General features: G+C 45.3%; 1 protein-coding gene and 1 long non-coding RNA gene across 12 annotated transcripts in view; one reads left to right on the top strand and one right to left on the bottom strand.

Annotated features, from left to right (window-relative positions):
* Positions 1 to 9,930, bottom strand: part of Zc3h14 (zinc finger CCCH-type containing 14) — a 42,031-nt gene extending 32,101 nt beyond the window's left edge. For 3 of the 11 annotated variants that reach the window (XM_075947821.1, XM_075947816.1, XM_075947814.1), the window contains exons 1-3: positions 9,738 to 9,930; positions 9,394 to 9,436; positions 2,785 to 2,899 (exon numbers count right to left, since the gene is read on the bottom strand). In XM_075947821.1, the coding sequence (XP_075803936.1) occupies positions 2,785 to 2,899; positions 9,394 to 9,436; positions 9,738 to 9,773 (194 nt within the window). In that variant the 5' untranslated portion in view covers positions 9,774 to 9,930. The remainder of the gene's footprint in view (positions 1 to 2,784; positions 2,900 to 9,393; positions 9,437 to 9,737) is intronic. The other 8 variants (XM_075947820.1, XM_075947815.1, XM_075947818.1 and 5 more) reach the window with 3 other exon arrangements.
* A 70-nt stretch (positions 9,931 to 10,000) lies between these two features.
* LOC142835005 (uncharacterized) lies at positions 10,001 to 15,529 on the top strand. Its single transcript, XR_012907710.1, has 3 exons — positions 10,001 to 10,058; positions 10,250 to 10,298; positions 11,333 to 15,529. It is a non-coding gene; the product is annotated as an uncharacterized LOC142835005 (long non-coding RNA).
* The last annotated feature ends 3,423 nt before the right edge of the window (positions 15,530 to 18,952 follow it).

An 18,952-nucleotide genomic window follows, 5' to 3' on the forward strand; every position in this document is an offset into this window, starting at 1 on the left:
GATGGCCCAGCAGTTAAGAGCACTGGCTGCTCTTCCAGAAGACCCAGGATCCGCAGCTCCCACATGGCAGCTTACAACGGTCTGTAACTCCAGTTCCTGGGGATCTGATACCGTCATACCAATGTACATAAAGTTAAATAAATTATTAAAAAAAATAGGGGTGGGGAGGCAGCTCAGAAGCAGAGCAGCTTCTGTAAGTCCTAGAAATTTGATCTCTAGCAGTATACATACCATTCAAGCACTCTAATACCACCAACACACACCCACAGCTCTCTTTTTTACTTCTTGAGACAGGGTCTAAGTTGTCTCGGCTAGCCTTGAACTCATGAACCTCCCTACCTCAGTTTCCCAGGTAGCTAGGACTACACGGCATCAGCAGAACCAGAGCAGAATGTTAAGAACACACACAAAGCCTTGGGTTCAATCCCCAGCACCAAAGAAAAAAGACAAAGACATCATCTGACAAGTCTTGATTAAAAAAAAAAGTCATCTTGTTTTCTAAGGATTAAAGACTAATACAGCTAACAGTAAAATAAGCAACTTATTAACAGTAAAATACCAAACACAGAATGCTTCTTGCCACAACTGTTTTACGTGTGTGTGTTGCGCGCGCGCGCGCGCGCGCGCGGGTGCCTCACACTCGCCCTCCTTTCTCACCCTCTCCACAGGGTTAAACTAAGGATCATGTTCCAGTAAGCACATGTTCTACCACTGAATTATAAACACCCTAATCCAGTGGCTAATATTTAAACATTTACATGGCTTCTTGAACAACGTAATTCTGAGAGGTTAAAAAAAGTTAGTAAAGAATTTTAAAATATGCTATGCCATTTTACTCTATTATTTTCAAAATTAAGCACACAGGCTACAACCTTGCTGTAACACACTCATCTTAATAGTTTTATAAAAGACATACTTGCATAGCTATCCTTTCAACATCCTCTCATAGACACCAGAAGTCTCCTGCTGCTCCATTTAGAATCCCTTCACATGCCAGTTTCCTCATGAACACAATTAATTCAGGATTTCAAAAAAAAAAATTAGGATGAGGAAAAAAAAGAGAGAAAGACCTTAGTGTAGTTAAAAACTGACAGCAAAAACAAAAAATCACAAGAGTAGCGCTGGGCAGGGCGGGGTGCAGGTCCAGGTCCTGAAGTTGATTCCCAGAGCCCATGTAAAAGCTAGGTGTTGAAAGCCACCAGCATTTCAAGTAAGGCAGAGATGGGGTGCTTGGGATAAACTTTCTACGTAGACTAAAAGTAACCGTTGAGCTCTGGGTTTAGTGAGAGACCCTGTCTCAATAACTAAAGTAGAGAGTGATCCAGTGAGACACCCAACATCAAATTCAGTCCTACAAATGCGCGCGACACACACGTGCATGCACACACATCCATGTGTATCTACATAGGTAAACAAACACAAACCAAAAACCAATTAAAAATCAGGATAGTCTGATTAACATTAGTGAACTGATGAAAGTGAAGCACCAACCAAAGAGAAGACACAATTCCTTGCATGAGGGCATGTGGAACTGTAGTTGGAGCAAGATAAGAACTGATTTTAAGTTAATGGTATATTATGAAATCTGTCTTAAGCATTCCATTAAGTCATCTAAGAAAGAACCTATGAGGCCAGTCTTCTAGCTTAGCTCAGATGGGCTGCAAACCCCAAGTGATCTAAAGGTTTAGTCAAAGGTCAGGTTACAACAATACTTATGAAACAAATTCCTGAACTACTGATGACTTTAAAGAAAGTATTCACAGTCATAGTATAATCCCCTCAGTTAAGAACACCATCATCTGAGAGGGTATATATACACAATGAAGCAGTGTGTTAAACACATAAGGATTACTGTACTCTTAATAATGTGCTCCAAACTATGCAATATAAAGCAGAAAATTCTGCACAGATTTTCAAAATAGTGTTGCTGTAAGAGCCATAAGGCATACAGCTGCGAAAACACTGTGAAGATACTCTTTCCCTGAGAGTCAAGATGTGAACAGGCACCGTCTCCCTAGTGCTTCCTACTCAAATTAAGTAGGGTAAGTGGTCACTCAGTTTTGCTCCATCATCATCTTTCACTGTAGCTGATGGGTCGTAAGTCAGTGGGCCTTCTTATGAGTATCTCCTACCTGTCCTCAGTCAGCATTAATTATCCTTTCCCATTCTTGCTCTACCTTAAGCCTGATAACTGAAGCTGGGCTTCTTAAACTTAATATTATGCTTATTCTCAACTAAGGGAGCATGTAGTTTGATAAAGGGTAGTTCAAATCATAAATATTTTATATGAAAAAATAAGTTTGCTTATTTGAAATTTCAAACTGTAAAGATGACGGAGATATTTGTCAAATGAGGACATGCATGTGTCAGGAACAGCCAGCTTAAAACAAAAATAAAAGGAAAAAAAGTTATCCCCATGAAAGCCAAAAGAAAGCCTAGCTCACTGTTTGTTAAGTGGTTGTGCTGGGGAGTGTGGGGAGGGGGTGACGGGAGGGGATGATGAAGTGTAGAAGGCAATAATACAAACCCACAAACAATATCAAGGCGCCTTCGGTGCAGGCATATCTGTAAACACTCTGATGCACCAGCAAAGTTATCCTCACGAGTACAGAGAGCAGGTGACTTACTATTTCCCACTGAGAGACGGAGAAACCTCCGGAGGCTTGTGCGGCACAGCCCACAGAAGGCCTCTCCACAGTGAATCTCACAAGACTGCGGAGAACTCCTCCTATACAGAATACCAACTCTAACTTTGCTCTGAGGCACAGATATTCAGAAACATACCATACGGTGAATCGAATTGTGTTGTTCCCTAGAAACAGGGACAGGTCCTCTGTCATTTGGTCCTGACTTTTCTTGTTGGCCACCATCACCATAATGTAATCGGGAAGTTCTTCATCTAGTTAAAAGGAAAAGTATACCAAACTTTTAAGCGTTTCCTCAATATTTGTTTTTTGCTCAAAATCAATGTGCTTAAAAACAGAGAAGCTGCCTTGAGAACTGGTACTCACTCTAACATAGGCTGGACAAGGAAGCTCAGCTCCCAATTTCCCCCTTTATGCCAAAACTACTTCCCTATTAGAAGGCCAGGAATTGGAGGAAACTGCATTTCCAGTGATAAAATTAGGTATCCTGGGTCACAGAATCAACTGAGAGAATGTACCAGTTTTTGTAAGAAGTCTTCTCAATGCTCATCAACTTCAGACACTTTTAGAAGGTACAATTATTATCCCAATAATTGTATTGTTTAGTTTTCTGTTCTTACACAGTACTTTCATTAGAGAATATGCTTCTGCTTAGTAAAAGTAGGCTTCAATTACTCCATGTAATAAACTTCCAGCAACATCATACACACTAAAACTACACAGAACTCGGTAGTATGTACAATGCCACGAGTTCAATTGTTAATATCAAAGGAGGGGGGAAAAAAGCTAAAAGGCAACTCAACTTTTCTTCCGGGCAGTGGCAACCCTACAAAATGACTGCCAGTAAAAAGCCCAACTCTTCAATAAAGAAGCAAAGTGATGAGGAAATTAATTCCTTTCTGAAAAAAGTAGGTGTCTATCTGCCCCATCCCAGACGTATGGCCCATGGGAGGGTCTGGATTCTTTCTCCTCTGCCCTCTCAAATACTGAGATTACTAACATACACCGCCACATCCAGCTTCAAACATGTCTTTATTAAAATTTCCTAATGACTAAAATACTCATGCCTTCTACATAAACAGAAAGGAAGGTTCATCTGACAGACACCTGTTTCAAAAGAAAACATCTAGGGATTGAAGATTTGGCTCAAATGTTAAGAGCACTGGCTGCTCTTCAGAGAACCCAGGTTCAATTCCCAGCACCCACACAGCAGCTCACAACTGACTGTAACTCCACTTTCAGGGGGGGTCCAACACTCTCACACAGACATACATGCAAGCAAAACACCAATGCATACAAAATAATAAATAAATCATTAAAAAAAAAGAAAACATCCAAACTCCAGTATAGAAGCAGGACAAAAGAGAAGGCAGTATTTCATGGAAGCATGCAATAAAGAAGGAAATGTAAATAAAGTGACCAAGTATCAAAAAAGCTCCCATTGTAATTGTAATAAATAAACTAATCTTTATTTATATGACATACCTACTATGATCCAACACTAACTCAGAAAGTGTGAACAGACAGGACTACTAAGACACTTGGGCAGACAAGCTAATTTTCCTCTCACAGTGCCAATGAAATGACTGCCATTGTATCAACTTGTATTTTCTTAAATTTCACGAGATCAGTGGTTGTCTTGGTATGGAATGGGAACCAAAAAAAGGGAGTATGAACGGGTTACAAAGCCAAAGGAGCTACTGAAAATTTGAGAAGGGAGAGGACTTAATGAGTATTTTTTTTTAAGTGGTGCTTGGATTCAAGCATGCACACAGTGTTAGACAGTCTCCAATGAGCTATACCCAGTCTAGTAGATTTGACTGGTGATGTTTTGGGTATATACACATTAAAACATGGCAAATATATTAATAAGAAAACATGTACATCAAATATGTGCAATTTAAACTATCAATTATTTCTCAGCAAAGTCTTTAGAATTCACATATTGTATTCTGAATAGACAATACAATGGAAATTAAGAACCTAATGCAAAATTAACATGTGACCATAAACTTTTTATTCTTTGACAGTCCAGAGAGACCTCTTGAATTAGCATACTGGAAATAGAGGGCAGCAGTAAAAGCTAAGAAGGTTTAGAGAAGCTCTCCTCTGGAGTGTGACTAAAAACTAGACTGTTGCTTCTTGAAATAACACCAAATAACGGATGAAGCCGATGCAGCAGGGGGGCCTGGAAGACTCAGAGGCCATGGTGGCTTGCGCAGAGGATTCGGTAGTGGTCTTAGGGGCCACAGTCATGGTCGAGGCCACATAGCTCGCGAAGGTAAAGCCGAAGACAAGGAGTCTTCACCAAGTTGGGCCACCTGGTTAAGAATATGAAGATCAAGTCCCTAGAGATCTACCTGTTCTCCTTGGCCATTAAGGAATTCGAGATTAATTTTTCCTGGGAGAGTCCCTAAAAAGGATGAGGTTCTGAAGATCACGCCAGTAAGAAGCAGACTAGGGCTGGCCAGTGGACTAGGTTCAAGGCTTTCGTTGTTATTAGGGACTGCAATGATCACGTTGGTGCTAAGTGTTCCATGAAGGTAGATCCGAGGAGCACATCATCTTGGCCAAGTTTTCCATTGTTCCAGTATGGAGAAGCTACTGGGGAACCAAGACTGGCAAGCCCCACACTGTACCCACAAAGTAACAGGCCGCTGTGGCTCTGTGTTGGTTCAACTCGTCCCTGCCCCCAGAGGCACTGCCATAGCCTCTGTTCCTGTGTCCAAGAAGCTACTGATGATGGCTGGTATTGATGACTACTACACATCAGCCAGGGGCTGAACTGGCACCCTGTGTCGCTTTGCCAAGGTCACCTTTGATGCCATCTCTAAGACCTACAGTTACCTGACACCCGATCTCTGGAAAGAAACTGTAATTCACCAAGTCTCCTTATCAGGAATTCACTGATCAACATGTGAAAACCACACCTGAGTCTCTGTTCAGAGGATCCAGGCTCCAGCTGTGGCTACCACATTAGGGTTTTTATATAAGAAAAATAAAAAGTAAATTAAGTCTGTTTAAAAAACAACAAACAAAAAACACTGGACTGTCTAATGCTGCAGCACTGAGCGGCTCCACACAAGCACAGGTGAGACCCCATTTGCTTTAAAGAACGGTGGTTCTTCTTTGGACCCCACCCAATACTTTGAAAACAAACACTCAAATAATTATTGAAGAACTGTCTTCATAACCTTCCAGAGCTCTGGGACTCTTTTCAGGTATAAAGAAATGTGAGAAGCTGGGACTAGTAGTGGTGTGTGACTGCAACCTCAGCAGCCAGAGACGGAATCAGGAGGAACGGTTGGAGGCTGGTACAAGTTACATCATGAGTGGCAAGCCAGCCTGAGCTACACAGTATGAAACTCCACCTCAAAGAAAACAAAAGTCACCTTGCTCCACACAATGAGGTATAGCCAACTTCAAATAATAAGGTAACTAACTGCCAACATTAAAAAGACCATGCTTTATTTAAAAGAATGGGAAGATGATATCTGTTAACTGATAGTCAGTAAACACCAGGCCCTCTGCCAGAACCCATCATGAACTAGTTAGCTTTAAGGAATTTCCAATTTTGGGGAAGGGTGGTATTAAGAGTTTATGGGAACCTAGGGTCAAGTAAGGGGAAGGAGGGAAGGCGGGACCATCCATCCTTCGCTAACAGAAGCACCAAGGACCCCCAAACCTGAGCCCCTGATCCTCAGGCTGCTACTGACAGGCTCTAGAGCAGCGTTCTCCCAGAGCAATACCACTGCCCCAATTCCACCCAGTATTTTCAGAAACAAAATGCAACTATAAGGTAATGTTTTAAACAACAACAACAAAATTGTCTTAGAATTTCTAGTGACAGGAATGAGCCTGCCTCAATGAACAGGAGCTCATGTCTCACACTGGCCATTGCTAATCTGCCACATGGGAGGTAGACCTCTCACAGCTGGAGCCCATTAAGTGTTACATGAAAGAAACAAACCTAAGAAGGTCCAGGTTCAGCTTCATTTATCATGCCCATGAGGAGTGCAACAATCCTGAAACAAACCTGGAATCTACCTATCAACTGTAATTCATAAACTAGTAACTCTTAGCGTGTTCAGTTTCAGGGCCCTTCTCTGGTTGATGTGAAATGTTTTAAAAATATTTATTTATTTATTTATTATGCATACAATATTCTGTCTGTGTGTATGCCTGAAGGCCAGAAGAGGGCACCAGACCTCACTACAGATGGTTGTGAGCCACCATGTGGTTGCTGGGAATTGAACTCAGGACCTTTGGAAGAGCAGGCAATGCTCTTAACCACAGAGCCATCTCTTCAGCCCCGGATGATGTGAATTTTATCTACTAATATTAACCACATGAATTTAAAATGGAGAATTTTTAAAGGATTTAATTATTAATATACCAATTACATGATGGTAGCCCAATTATATTAACTTAATAGCTTTTTGAAAACTAAAGTTTCCCAAACAAAAAACACAGCTCTAAGGGTGGTATTGCTTTCTACTTCCACAAATCTCTTTGCTATCTGGTCTAAAAGATAAATGAATTCTAAATCTCTGTTTATTGCGTCTAATGTGTGATCAAGTTGTTTAATATAGGGGAATGTAAAGAAAATCTAGTCCTACACGTCCGTAGTTGGAGTATTTTAACAGCCTTTCTAGATCTCATGGATACCATTCAACAACTCAAGGGGCAATTTATTAGCTATACAGAATCTAATACACCACCAATTAACTCTTTGTACTGTTGCAAGGAAATCCACCTATGCATCCTTTAACTTTTGCATGTTTAATAATATGTACTGGTCACCTGGAAAATACTAGTTTACTGAGCTGGTGAACCAGGACATGTTGATACATTTCCATGATATGAAGCCACAGTGTCGCACCTCCATATTTTCATCAGAAAAATCTTTCCATTCTGGGAAGCTCTCCAGTTCACAGAGGTAAACCCAAACTTTCATTTTCATTTGAAAGTTCAACTTGTCATTGACAATTAAAAAAACTATTGGCTTTTTTTTCATGTTTACCAAATACCTAAGTGCAACAAAACCAGTTTATCACTTCTTAGAAGGTAGAAAAGTTTCCACTTCTGTGATAGAACAAAAGATATTTGATGAGGAGAATGTTTATTTCATCTTACAGTTATGGTCCATCATCCAGGAAACTCAGGGCAGGAACTAAAGGCAGGAACCTGGAGGCAGAAACTGATGCAGAGGCTATGGAGGAGTGCTATTTCCTGGCTTGCTCTGCCTGCTTTCTTTCTTTCAAGTTTTCCAAGACAAGGTTTCTCTGTGTAGCCCTAGCTGTCCTGGAATTCACTCTGTAGACCAGGCTGGCCTCTAACTCACAGAGATCCACCTGCCTCTGCCTCCCATCTGCTGGGATTACAGGTGAGAGCTGGCTTTCTGCCTCCTTTTTTTTTTTTTTTAAGCACCCAGAATCACCAGACCAGGGGTGGCATCACCCACAGTAAACTGGCCCTCCCATACCCATCAAGAAAATGCCCCACAGCCTTACCCACAAACATGTCTGGTGGTGGCATCTTCTCAATCTGGGCCTCCTCTTCCCAAACGACTCTAGCTTGGATCACGTTGACATGCTGCTAGCACAGTCAACTGGCAACTTTAGCTCAAAATCACTAACGCCTTTCCTAAAACAGGCCTATCAGCCCAGAGCGCCACTGCTTTCGAGCACTTCTGTGTACGCACAATCAAATCCTAAAAGGACGAACATTCTGGAACTCACTCTGTAGCCTAGGCCAGCCTGGAGCTCACAGAGATCTGCCTGCCTCTGCCTCTGCTCCTGAGTGCTGGGATTACAAGGCTGGGCCACCACCTCCCAGTTCAGAAGCCAATTTCAAAAACATTATATCAACTGTTTCATTAATAACATTCTAAATGGAACTGGTTTCCTTTTTTATCTACAAGAAGTAATCTAAGAATTCTAGGACAACTTGGCGTGACTACCCTTTAAACTTGGCTTTCTAACCACTGCTTTCATGTAATCCCAATGTGAACACAGTGCAAAGCCGAGCCTTATAACTATTATGACAACAATTTTGACTCCACAGGCCTGTAAAGGTCTCCAACACCTAGGTTACTCACAATTTACACCTGTAGCCACTAGCTGTACAGTCAGACCAGGCCTCTTCCTACAACCCGGTTAAAGTATCCAAAGCCTTTGTTTCTATTTGTACAACTGGAAACATTACCACTTACATTTAGTGGTGACTTACTGTATATATGGAACAGCTACACACTGTCCAAAGTAGACTCGTTTTAAGAGAGTTAAAATGAACTTCGCAGTCAGGTTCGAGTAGGAAGAACATTTAAAAAAAAAAAACAAAAAACAAAAAAACCATAAAACTCACTGAACCAGCTCTGTGGCAAACGCCAGAAGCATCAAGTGTTCATATCTAAGATGACAGATCTGAAATTAAAGGTCATGACGAAAGTAACGAGAGAAACATAACAAGATTTGAACAAACATTATGAGTTTAAAAACGACTGCCTCTGCGGAAGAAAAGGCTTAGGCTATTTGAAAATAATGCTTTAGACAGGACATGGGGGTGGAGCTGGGTGGGGACTCGGGGTGCTGCTCCGGACGGTTCAATGAAACGAGGGTGGAGGAGACCAGGGAATCTTCAATTTCAAGGTAGACCACCCAAAGAGCCTCGGGCAGACTCACTCAGACACATCCAGTCAGTTGCAAGGCCTACATTGTATTTAGGCGAATGACAAGAACCAACTTACCCACGTAAGCTCCTAATTCTTGCAATTTTCCCTTAATGGCACTCTGGGGAGGAAAGAGGGAGAAAACAAAACAAAACAGCAAAGATGCCTGTGAAAACCCAGACAGGAGAAAGCGACCCCCCCACCCCGCTCCCCGCCCAGGAAGGTGGGGGAGGGGACGCCCGACCCCCGCGCGGCGCTTTCCACCGCCGCCGCCCCGGTGGCTCCCACGGGCCCGCGGCTGTCCCCCCCAGCCGCCGCGCCTGCGCCCTGTCAGAAGCGGCCTGCGCCGAGGAGACGCGGCAGGCCGGGCCCACCCGCCCCGTTACTCCTGGCAACCGCCCGCTCGCCGACGCGGGCCTCACCCGGATCTTGCGGCTGATCTCGGTGCCGATTTCCATGGCTCCGCGGCGGGCAGCCGGGTCAGCACTGCGCGGCGCTTCGGTTACCAGGAGCCCGCCGCGGGCTGCCACCCTGCAGCCTGACCCGCAACCACCGCCGCCGCTGCCGCTCCGCCTCCGACCGACCGAGCGCGCTGCGTGTCCCCGCCCCTGCTGGCGCCCCCGTGCAAGCGCGAGCCAGTGCGCATGCGTCTGCGCGCACGCATGCGCACGAAAGTCCCCAGCAGGTCCAGGACCTGTGCTCCGGCGCCCTCTGCTGGCCGCACAGAGAATAATGGCGTGCAGGTAACCCGGCTTCTCCTATGCCTTCCTCCTAAACCTTTCTTCCCTTTCATGATTTCTAACTGATTTTAGTCTCCTACAGGTTATAAGGATGGACAGCGCGAACATCATGGGTCTTGATCTGAGTTCAAATCTAACCTCAAGTATGGGATCGATACAGATTGTTAACTCTTGAACTTTTCATTTTCTTCCAGGAAAAAGACTGTTTTCTAGAAGATGTACTGTCGTCTGTCGTTAGACTTGGTGAGGTGGAGGGGCAATATCCGGAGTGGCAGCAGAACCCTTCCAGCATGCCTTTAATTCTACAGGGTTTCTGTGGTTGGTGGTGGTGGGTTTTTTGGTTTTGGTTTTGGTTTTGGTTTTGGTTTGGTTTGGTTTTTCGAGACAGGGTTTCTCTGTGTAGCCCTGATAATCCTGGAACTCTCTCTGTAGACCAGGCTGTCCTCGAACTCAGAGATCCACCTGTTTCTGCTTCTGCCTCCTGAGTGCTGGGATTAGAGATGTGGCCACTGTTAATTCTAAACATCCTTGCTCTCCTGGCTTTGGTTCTGCCTCCCCCCATACCACCAGTGTGCTTTACCCAGGATGAATCCTCCTTCTGCCCTTCCTCTCTGAACTGCTTCTTTGGAGGACACTTATTTCCGGGACTCCCCTATTTGTTGTTAGCAATCAGCCTGCTACAGGTAACATGAAGAGTGGCAAGTGGCGCCCTCTAGTGTTAGAGATGGGGTGCAGGCCTGGGATAGTGGGACTCTAGCCCTACATGTATTTGAGCTCCTTGGGCCTAAAGATTAGGGTTGCATCTTCCTTCAGGTCTTCAGGCCTTGGCGGCAGCCAGTTACAACTCTCAGCCAGCCGCTTGCCACTCTTGGCCCTGGAGATCCCGACAATTCTCTCTCTTTTTTTTTTTTTTTTTTTTTTTTTTTTTTTTGCCACCAGGGCCTGCAGGTTCTCTGGTCACCTCTTGCTGCCCCTCTCTGCATCCGCTGCCTTCCGCCTTATCTTGGCAGTGGCACTCCGAAACAGCCCACTCGCTCTTCCATCTGCTGCCTCTCTCTTGGTTCATAGAACCGAAAGCGGGGGAGAAAAGAGCACTTGACAGAAAGTCTCCTGTTAGGCCCACTGTTGCAACCCTAGGGAAAGGAGCACGAGAGAGTGCCTCCCAGGCCGGAGTAGCCTGCTTATGGAGCTCAAATTGGGAGGTTGGGCTTAATCACAGCTATTTGTTCAGCCCAAGCCCAGCCATGTGTTGGACTAATCACAGCTTTGCCTCTTAGTCCCAGTCACAGCCGTCCCTCTGCTGAACCACAAGGAGAACTGCTTGCCCTCCGGCCTGGGAAGAAATAATTGCAGGTTCCTTTGAAGTTCTTGGAGGCTCAGGATCGCAAACCATCAGGTACAAAATATTTGAAACAGCCTTGGTTGCAGCCCAGCACTCCGCAGCACCACCTGCAGTCTTTGCATGGTTGTTTCAGGACGGTAGGCTCTGGAGTAAGAGTTGTCTGGCTGGTTGGTCAAGGCGTCCAGGGTAGCAAGGGACAGTCCAATAGCTGCTGATACGTGTCAAGTTGTCGAACTCCTAGCATCTTTGCTGGTTTATCGGAGACTGAGCGTCAAGGGGTGCTCAGAGCACACGCTGGAGGAGCTTACCACTCAGAGTAATTGATCCCAACTGATCTCAGAGTTCTTTAGCATACGCGACCCTTGCCTAGAGACAAGTAGGTCAATCTTTCATCTATCTCATTTCCAAGCTAATAAAGACCAACTCCACCATTTACCTTGTATTCTCACCTGAACACCCGCTCCCCAAATCCCAAGTAACTATGCCCGCTTTATTCCCTTCTAAATTCAGCCTTCTCAGGGCAAAGCCGTCAAGGCAAATGCATTTCTACAGTAGACTTCTTTAGTTCTCCTTGTCTCTGATCACAAAACATGGAAGAATCTTTCTTTTGCTTTTCAGCGTAGACATCTAGAGAAGTTTCTGTTCTCCCCACATTCCTCAAGTTTCTAAGTGATTTGGAGTATGTTTTGTTTTTTGATTTTGGTGTTAGCTTTGTGGCGTGGCCTCAATACGTTTGGACTCAGATTCCTGTTCCTCATGCCAATAATGGGATGCACCGACTATGCCCAGCTCCTTAAGAAAGAGTTTCCAAGCCGGGCGGTGGTGGCCCACACCTTTAATCCCAGCACTCGGGTGGCAGAGGCAGGCGGATCTCTGGGAGTTCGAGGCCAACCTGGTCTACAAGAGCTAGTTCCAGGACAGGCTCCAAAAGCTACAGAGAAACCCTGCCTTGATAATCAAAAAGAAAAAGAAAGAAAAAAAAGTTTCCATTAGCTCTCGGTGCATAACGAGTGAGCACAGGTGTAGCAGTTTGGAATATCCACGTTTCCCCTCTTACAGTTTTCATCAGTCTCCTCAGAGCTGGCAGACAGGCTGCATTCGCATGGGATTTGACTAACGGAGAATCCCATGTCACGCTCCTTATCAGGAAAGGATTTCCTGGGATCTTTATGCCATCTATGATCTATGGACGGTCTAAGAAGAAATGTGCCGGGCGGTGGTGGCACACACCTTCAGTCCCAGCACTGGGAGGCAGAGATGGTTGGATCTCTGTGAGTTCAAGGCCAGCCTGGTCTACAAGAGATAGTTCCAGGATAGACTCCAAAGCTACAGAGAAACCCTGTCTCAAAAAACAAACAAACAAAAAAAAAAAACAAAAAAAGATGGCCCACAGTTCCTTAACAAGTAGCTGTTCCCTTAATTTAGCAAAGATATAATCCCCTCCCAGCACACCTTGGTTCCTCTGTCAAGGACTTTTATCTCATTCATTTGGGTTCATCTAGACCTGATGCCTAGATCAAGTGAATTAGGAGCTTCTTTATATCTGCAAAATCTCTTGTCATTACCGTACCCACTAGTTAAAGCAACCCACAATCACAGGCATTACCAAAGAGCAGGAACCACAGGGTTGCAGAGTCTGTCTGCCACGGGCCCTTCGACAGTTGCCTGTAATCTTCCGAATTCTTCTGTCGTCTATATGGATACCAATATGATGATGGCATGTGTTTTCTATGTATGTGTTCATTCTCCCTAGCAAAAATGATCAGCTGAGTCCCGTGTGTCTTTTGTATTTTACAGAAGTTCTTTCGGAATGGTTAGCACATAATAAACATCAAATATTTATAGATTAAAAGAAATCAGAGACTTAATTTACAAAGGCATTTTTCCTGGGTAAATCCAGTGGCCATAGAGTCATGAAACATTGATGAGAGGAGCTGAGTGACAGAACAGGGACCCTGGAGCCGCACTCTCTGACCTCTGCCACTCTCTCTGAGACCTTCGGCAAGTTGCCTCTTTTCCTTGGGCCTCAGTTCCCTCATCTGTAGCATCGATATAATACTGTTTCCTCCTGCAAAGGGTTCTTATATAAGGTGGAGGTAAGTTAATATTTGCAAAGCATTCCGAGCTGTGCCTGGCTCCCACCAGCGTTGATTAAAAATTAAATACTGGGGCTGGAGAGATGGCTCAGTGGTTAAGAGCATTGCCTGCTCTTCCAAAGGTCCTGAGTTCAATTCCCGGCAACCACATGGTGGCTCACAACCATCTGTAATGAGGTCTGGTGCCCTCTTCTGGCCTGCAGACATACACACAGACAGAATATTGTATACATAATAAATAAATAAATATTAAAAAAAAATTAAATACTGCCCTGAGCCAAACACCGTGCTACGAGCCAGAGCCCACAGGTGAGTAGAACCGTGTCTACGTACTCATCACACAGTTCAAAAGCCAGGTAAGTTTTTAACTTCTTTTCATTTCTCCATCATTCCATAACTAAGAACAGGAACAAGTTTTACTGTTATTGTACTTTAAGCAAATTGGCATTCAGCAATTTAGTTACTATTGGAAAATCTTGTGTAAAAAGAGCCAGGAGCATTTCCACTGAAAGGTACTCAGAAGTCTGGAGAGACAGTCAGTGAAGTATTTGCCATACATAAAGACCTCAATAGCCCCCAGCACCCATGTGTTATATGCCTGTAATCCCAGAATTCGGGAGCTGGAGACAGGGGAACCCCTAGGACTTGCTGGTCAGTCTAGGCAAATCTGTAAGCCCTCGCTTCAGTGAGAGGCCCTGTCTTAGAAATAAGATGTAAAACAATTAAGAAGACATCAACACCTACTTCTGGCCTCCACATACAGACCTGCACGCACACACACACACATTCATAGACACCCGTCTGCAGTCTCAATACTTGCGAGGCTGGGGAAGGAGCATCATCAGCTTAAGTCCAACCTGGCAACACAGCAAGATCCTGTTGTGTTTTGTTTTTAATTTCTAACAAGGAATTTGTTGAAGGTGCTGAAGACAGGGTTCTCTTTTTAGGACAACCAGCTTACATTTCTGGAAGAGAATTGCAGGGTATTTGAGAACTCAAACATGTTCAGATCTCAGATGATAGAGAGTCTGAGTCAGAGAGAGAGAGAGAGTGTCCCCACTAAGCCACTCAGGGATTGGAGGCTGTTCAGGGTGCTTCCCTGTAAGATGCAACCTCACAGTCCACATCCTTGAAGGGACTGGAAGTATTCGTCTTACAAAGGAATAAACTGGCCATGACAAATGGCATATTTTTCTCCTAAGGGATAGTATGAGAGCCAGATCACAATGAACTACAGTGCCAGCTAAGAGGGTTCTTGGCCACCTTCCAGATAGAGGAGCGAACTGAAAAAGAGCCTTGGTTATGAAGCTGGCAGGGCCTGAGTGCCAGCTTCAGCTCCGCAAAGCCTAAGTTCTCTAACAATGGTGCCCCCTGTGTTTCCAGTCTCCCCTCAGGGCTACATTTCAGAGGGATTTTATGGTGTGTGTGTGTGTGTGTGTGTGTGTGTGTGTGTGAGAGAGAGAGAGAGAGAGAGAGAGAGAGAGAGAGAGAGAGAGAGAGAGAGCAAGAGCATGAGAGCCTGCTTTACCAGCTTGTGGAAGAAGGGAGGCAGAGGGGGTTGTTTTTCCCCAGCTTGGAATGCTTTTATTTTCCTTAAATGTTTAGTGACCTTGTATTTGTCTTTCCAGACTCAGACAGGATCCTCACAATGATTACCTAAGCATTATCAATCCGTTTGGGTTATACCTTTGTGTAAGTTTTCTTACTTCACATCACCTGTTGTTCACAGGATGAGTCCTTGAGGGGGCAAGACATGCATCTTGTTTGTCTTTCTCCACAAAACACCGGCTTCTAGTACAGGTCGAGAGAACAGATGCTTCTCTTCAGTACTAAATCTCAAATGATATGTCTGCCTTTGGAGAAGAATCTAGAGATGCTCGGGGCCTGCGGGCGACAGCACTGCGTCCCTCCCGTGATGCAAGTCTGGACACCTGAGTTCAGTCTCTGGAATGTGAATAAAGATGCATGGGGAGAGCCAGCTGCCCACGGTGGTCCTCTGACCTCCATGCAACAGCCCCACCCTGGCCCGCGAAAATAATAAATAAAATTGTTGAAAACGAAGCCCGAGTATGAGTGTTGGGAATGGCCGTCACAGGGGTCAGTCTCTGTGGCTTATGAGGCTGGCACCCTTTCTGTTGTCCTGGCCATTTATATGCAAATGTTGCCAACATCACTTTCAAAAATCACTGCTCCTGAATGTGTGGAGGTGTTGTACCTAGAGCAGTGCTGAGTGAGGGAGTCAGAGATAAGGGCCTAGAGTTTAGGAAAAAGGGTGATTGCACCTGTCAGGGCTCCTGGAACCAGCTCTACAGATGCGTGGGAGCTACCATGTGAGTGCTAGGAATTGAACCGGGGCCCTCTACAAGAGCAACAGGTGCTCTTAACCACCAAGACATCTCTCCAGCCCTAACATCTCCCGTTTGTTGGTTCTAATCTCCACCCCTCTCTAGGCATTCTTGTCTTTGTAGGCTGAAGCAAGTCTGGATTCTTACAGTGAATGATAATTCATGTAGTAATATATGATGGATGGTCACCAAGATACCAAAGCAAATGAACTGAACTCCTAAGAAAATACTGTTTGAGGAGCTGGAGGCAATGAAGAGCATACATTGTTCTTGCAGAGGCCCATGTTGGGTTCCTAGCACCCACATTGGGCCTGCAACTCCAGCTCTAGGGCATTCAGTGTCTTTTTCCACATTTGTATTCATGTGCACACACATACATACAAACATATATATGCACAAAAATACATCGTTAAAAAGTAGTAGTCAGTGGATCTCTCAGACCACAGTTTCGTCCCTGCTTATAATTTTGTCTTTTGTTATTTTATGTCAAACTTACCTTCTTTCCTTCCTTCCTTCCTTCCTTCCTTCCTTCCTTCCTTCCTTCCTTCCTTCTTTCCTTTCTACAGTTTTGTTGAAGATTTATCTTTAATTGTTTGTGTGTCTGTGAAAGGGGTAGATATGCGCATACAAGTGCAGATACAGCAGACACTAGAGGTGTAGGGTCCCCTTAGGAGTTGTAGGTTATGAACCGCCTAACATGGAAGCTAGGAATTGAACATAGCCCCCCGAAAGAACAGTGCTTGCCTGGACCTGCTGAACCATCATCTCTCCAGCACTCTTTCTAATTTGTATTTGTATATTTTAATAAAAATTACTGCTCGGTGATGGTGGCGCACGCCTTTTATCCCAGCACTCAGGAGGCAGAGGCAGGAGGATCTCTGAGTTCTAGGACAGCCAGGGCTACACACACACACAAAAAAACCTGTCTCAAAACCAAAATAATAATAATAATAATGATAATAATAATAATAACAACAACAACAACTTTTGCCTGATCTACAGCTTGTGTTCCAAGACAGCCAAGGTTACACAGAGAAATCCTGTCTCTAGAAAACAACAAACAAAAAACGAAGAAAAGAATTACCTTCAATTGCAGGAGTGTATGACGTAGCACTTTCTGGGTAAAAAGAAGTAAGCATGTGCACATGTGTATATAATAGCCCATATCTCTGTGCAGATACAGAGGACTCAACCATCTCCAGAAGAGCTGGAAGTCCAGCAGGTAGGCTGGTAAGGCTTTTACTTAGTTATTTTGTGTATGTTGGGGTTGAACTATATAAATGACCTCACTCTCTTTTGGAGGAAGTGTAAGTTAATGGTTGTCTTATACCTAATACTTGGGAGGGGTTGTGCTCCTGCTTTGTTGCGGGGATGTTTCTGCCAAATTAACACAAGGGAAAATAGAGCTTACGTGCATGGCTGGGAGCTGACATTTGTAGGCTGTGAAGGAGTTCAGCTCAGTTGTCTAAAGCACCACTTGGGTTTTATGATCATTTTCTATTTTTAAAATTCTTTCATTTTCTTCCCGATTCAATTAACACGTTTTTATTTAGTGCCTACTGTCTGCCCAGTACTTCCCTCGTAATTCTAGGAGATAGAAAAGAAGCCTCCGTGAAACCATTTTTAATAATCCTGCCAAGTGCCGCAGCTACAGGGTGGCTAGAACTGTGTCTTGGAAATAGAGTCCTGGATTGAGTTGGAGAGGTATGGACGGCTGACACAAATGGGAAGGGTATGGAGATGCAGGCCAGAGCCTCTGGATGGGGAGCAGCAGGCATGCCGGGAAGAAGAGAGCAGTAAGGGTGGCGAGGGGGGCCAGCCATTATAGATCACCCTTAGAGGTCTGCTAGCTGAACTTCACCTTGGGCGATCACTGACAAGGACCAAAAAACCAGAGAGAGATAGGTAACTAACCATGGGGTAGCTAAAAGGGAAAGACACGGAGGAGCTGATGCCACGTGCCCACGATGAGGGGCAGCAAAAATCCAATGTAATAATGAGCACTAGTAGCTGGGCCTAGAACCGAGTGAAACCTACCACGTGTATTTTACTCAAGGTTACTGGATCGCGATCATTCCCAGCTTTGGGAAGAGGAAGCAAGTCCACAAAAGCTAAGGAATTTGCCAGTAAGGGTTGGAGCTAGGATTTGAATCCAAACAATCTGATCCCAGAGCTTGATTCTGCACTGAATATGCATACTGTTCTCTCTGGGGGATCCTTTTCCCCAGGAGTCTCAATTGTCTGGGGTGGGGGTGGGGTCAGCTCCCCAGTTCTCTTTCCCTCCAAACTACTCCCATAGCTACCTTTCGGGTTTGTTAGTCCTTCCCAGTGGTCCCCAAGGTAAAGCTCAGCTATCAGAACTTTAGGTCTAGAATGGCTTCCCTGGTCACCCTTATTTCTAGAACTTCCTCTCCAGCATGCTCTGCTTTCCCTATCAAGTGGATTCCGAGGAAGCAGTACCTCCAGCCCCATGCCCATTTGTGTCAGCCGTCCGCTTCTCTCGAGTTCCTACGGAGGAGCAGAGGAGCGGTGTGGACTTACTGGAGGAGCAGGCACTAAGGGCGGGGGGGGGGGGGTGTAGAACGTTTTGAACCGTCTTCAGCAATGTACAATAATACACCAGTAACCCCAGTTACTTTACAGACCACCACTCAAATAAAGCACCAGATCCCTTTCTACCTGGACCCAAAATAACGTCCCCCTCCCTTTTTAATTTTTTTTTTTATTTCTTAAAGCTCTGCTTTATTTGGAAACTTAAAATAACTGGTCACACGGTTAAAAACAGCAGCGGCGCGCCCCCTCCCCGGCGGCCGGGCGCAGCTGTCCGGCCTCCCCCGCGCCCCGCCGCCCGCATTCCAGCTCTCTGAGGTCACGCGCCGCCGCCTCCCCGGATCCGCGCGCCCGGCCCAGGGGGAGGGACGCGGGCCCCGCAGCTCCGGCCCCAGCCCCTGAGCTTCCCCAGCGAGTCCCGCCGCGGCCGGGCGGGTGCGGGCAAGGTGTGCGGTCGGTGCACGGGCCCGGACGCAGGCGGGCGAGCGGAGCCCGGGGAGGCGGGACGCAGAGCCGGCGCGCAGCCCCGACCCGGCGGGAGCGGGAGCAGGTGAGGCGCGGGGC

Source organism: Microtus pennsylvanicus, chromosome 14 (assembly GCF_037038515.1).
Source record: "Microtus pennsylvanicus isolate mMicPen1 chromosome 14, mMicPen1.hap1, whole genome shotgun sequence".
Taxonomy (NCBI): domain Eukaryota; kingdom Metazoa; phylum Chordata; class Mammalia; order Rodentia; family Cricetidae; genus Microtus; species Microtus pennsylvanicus.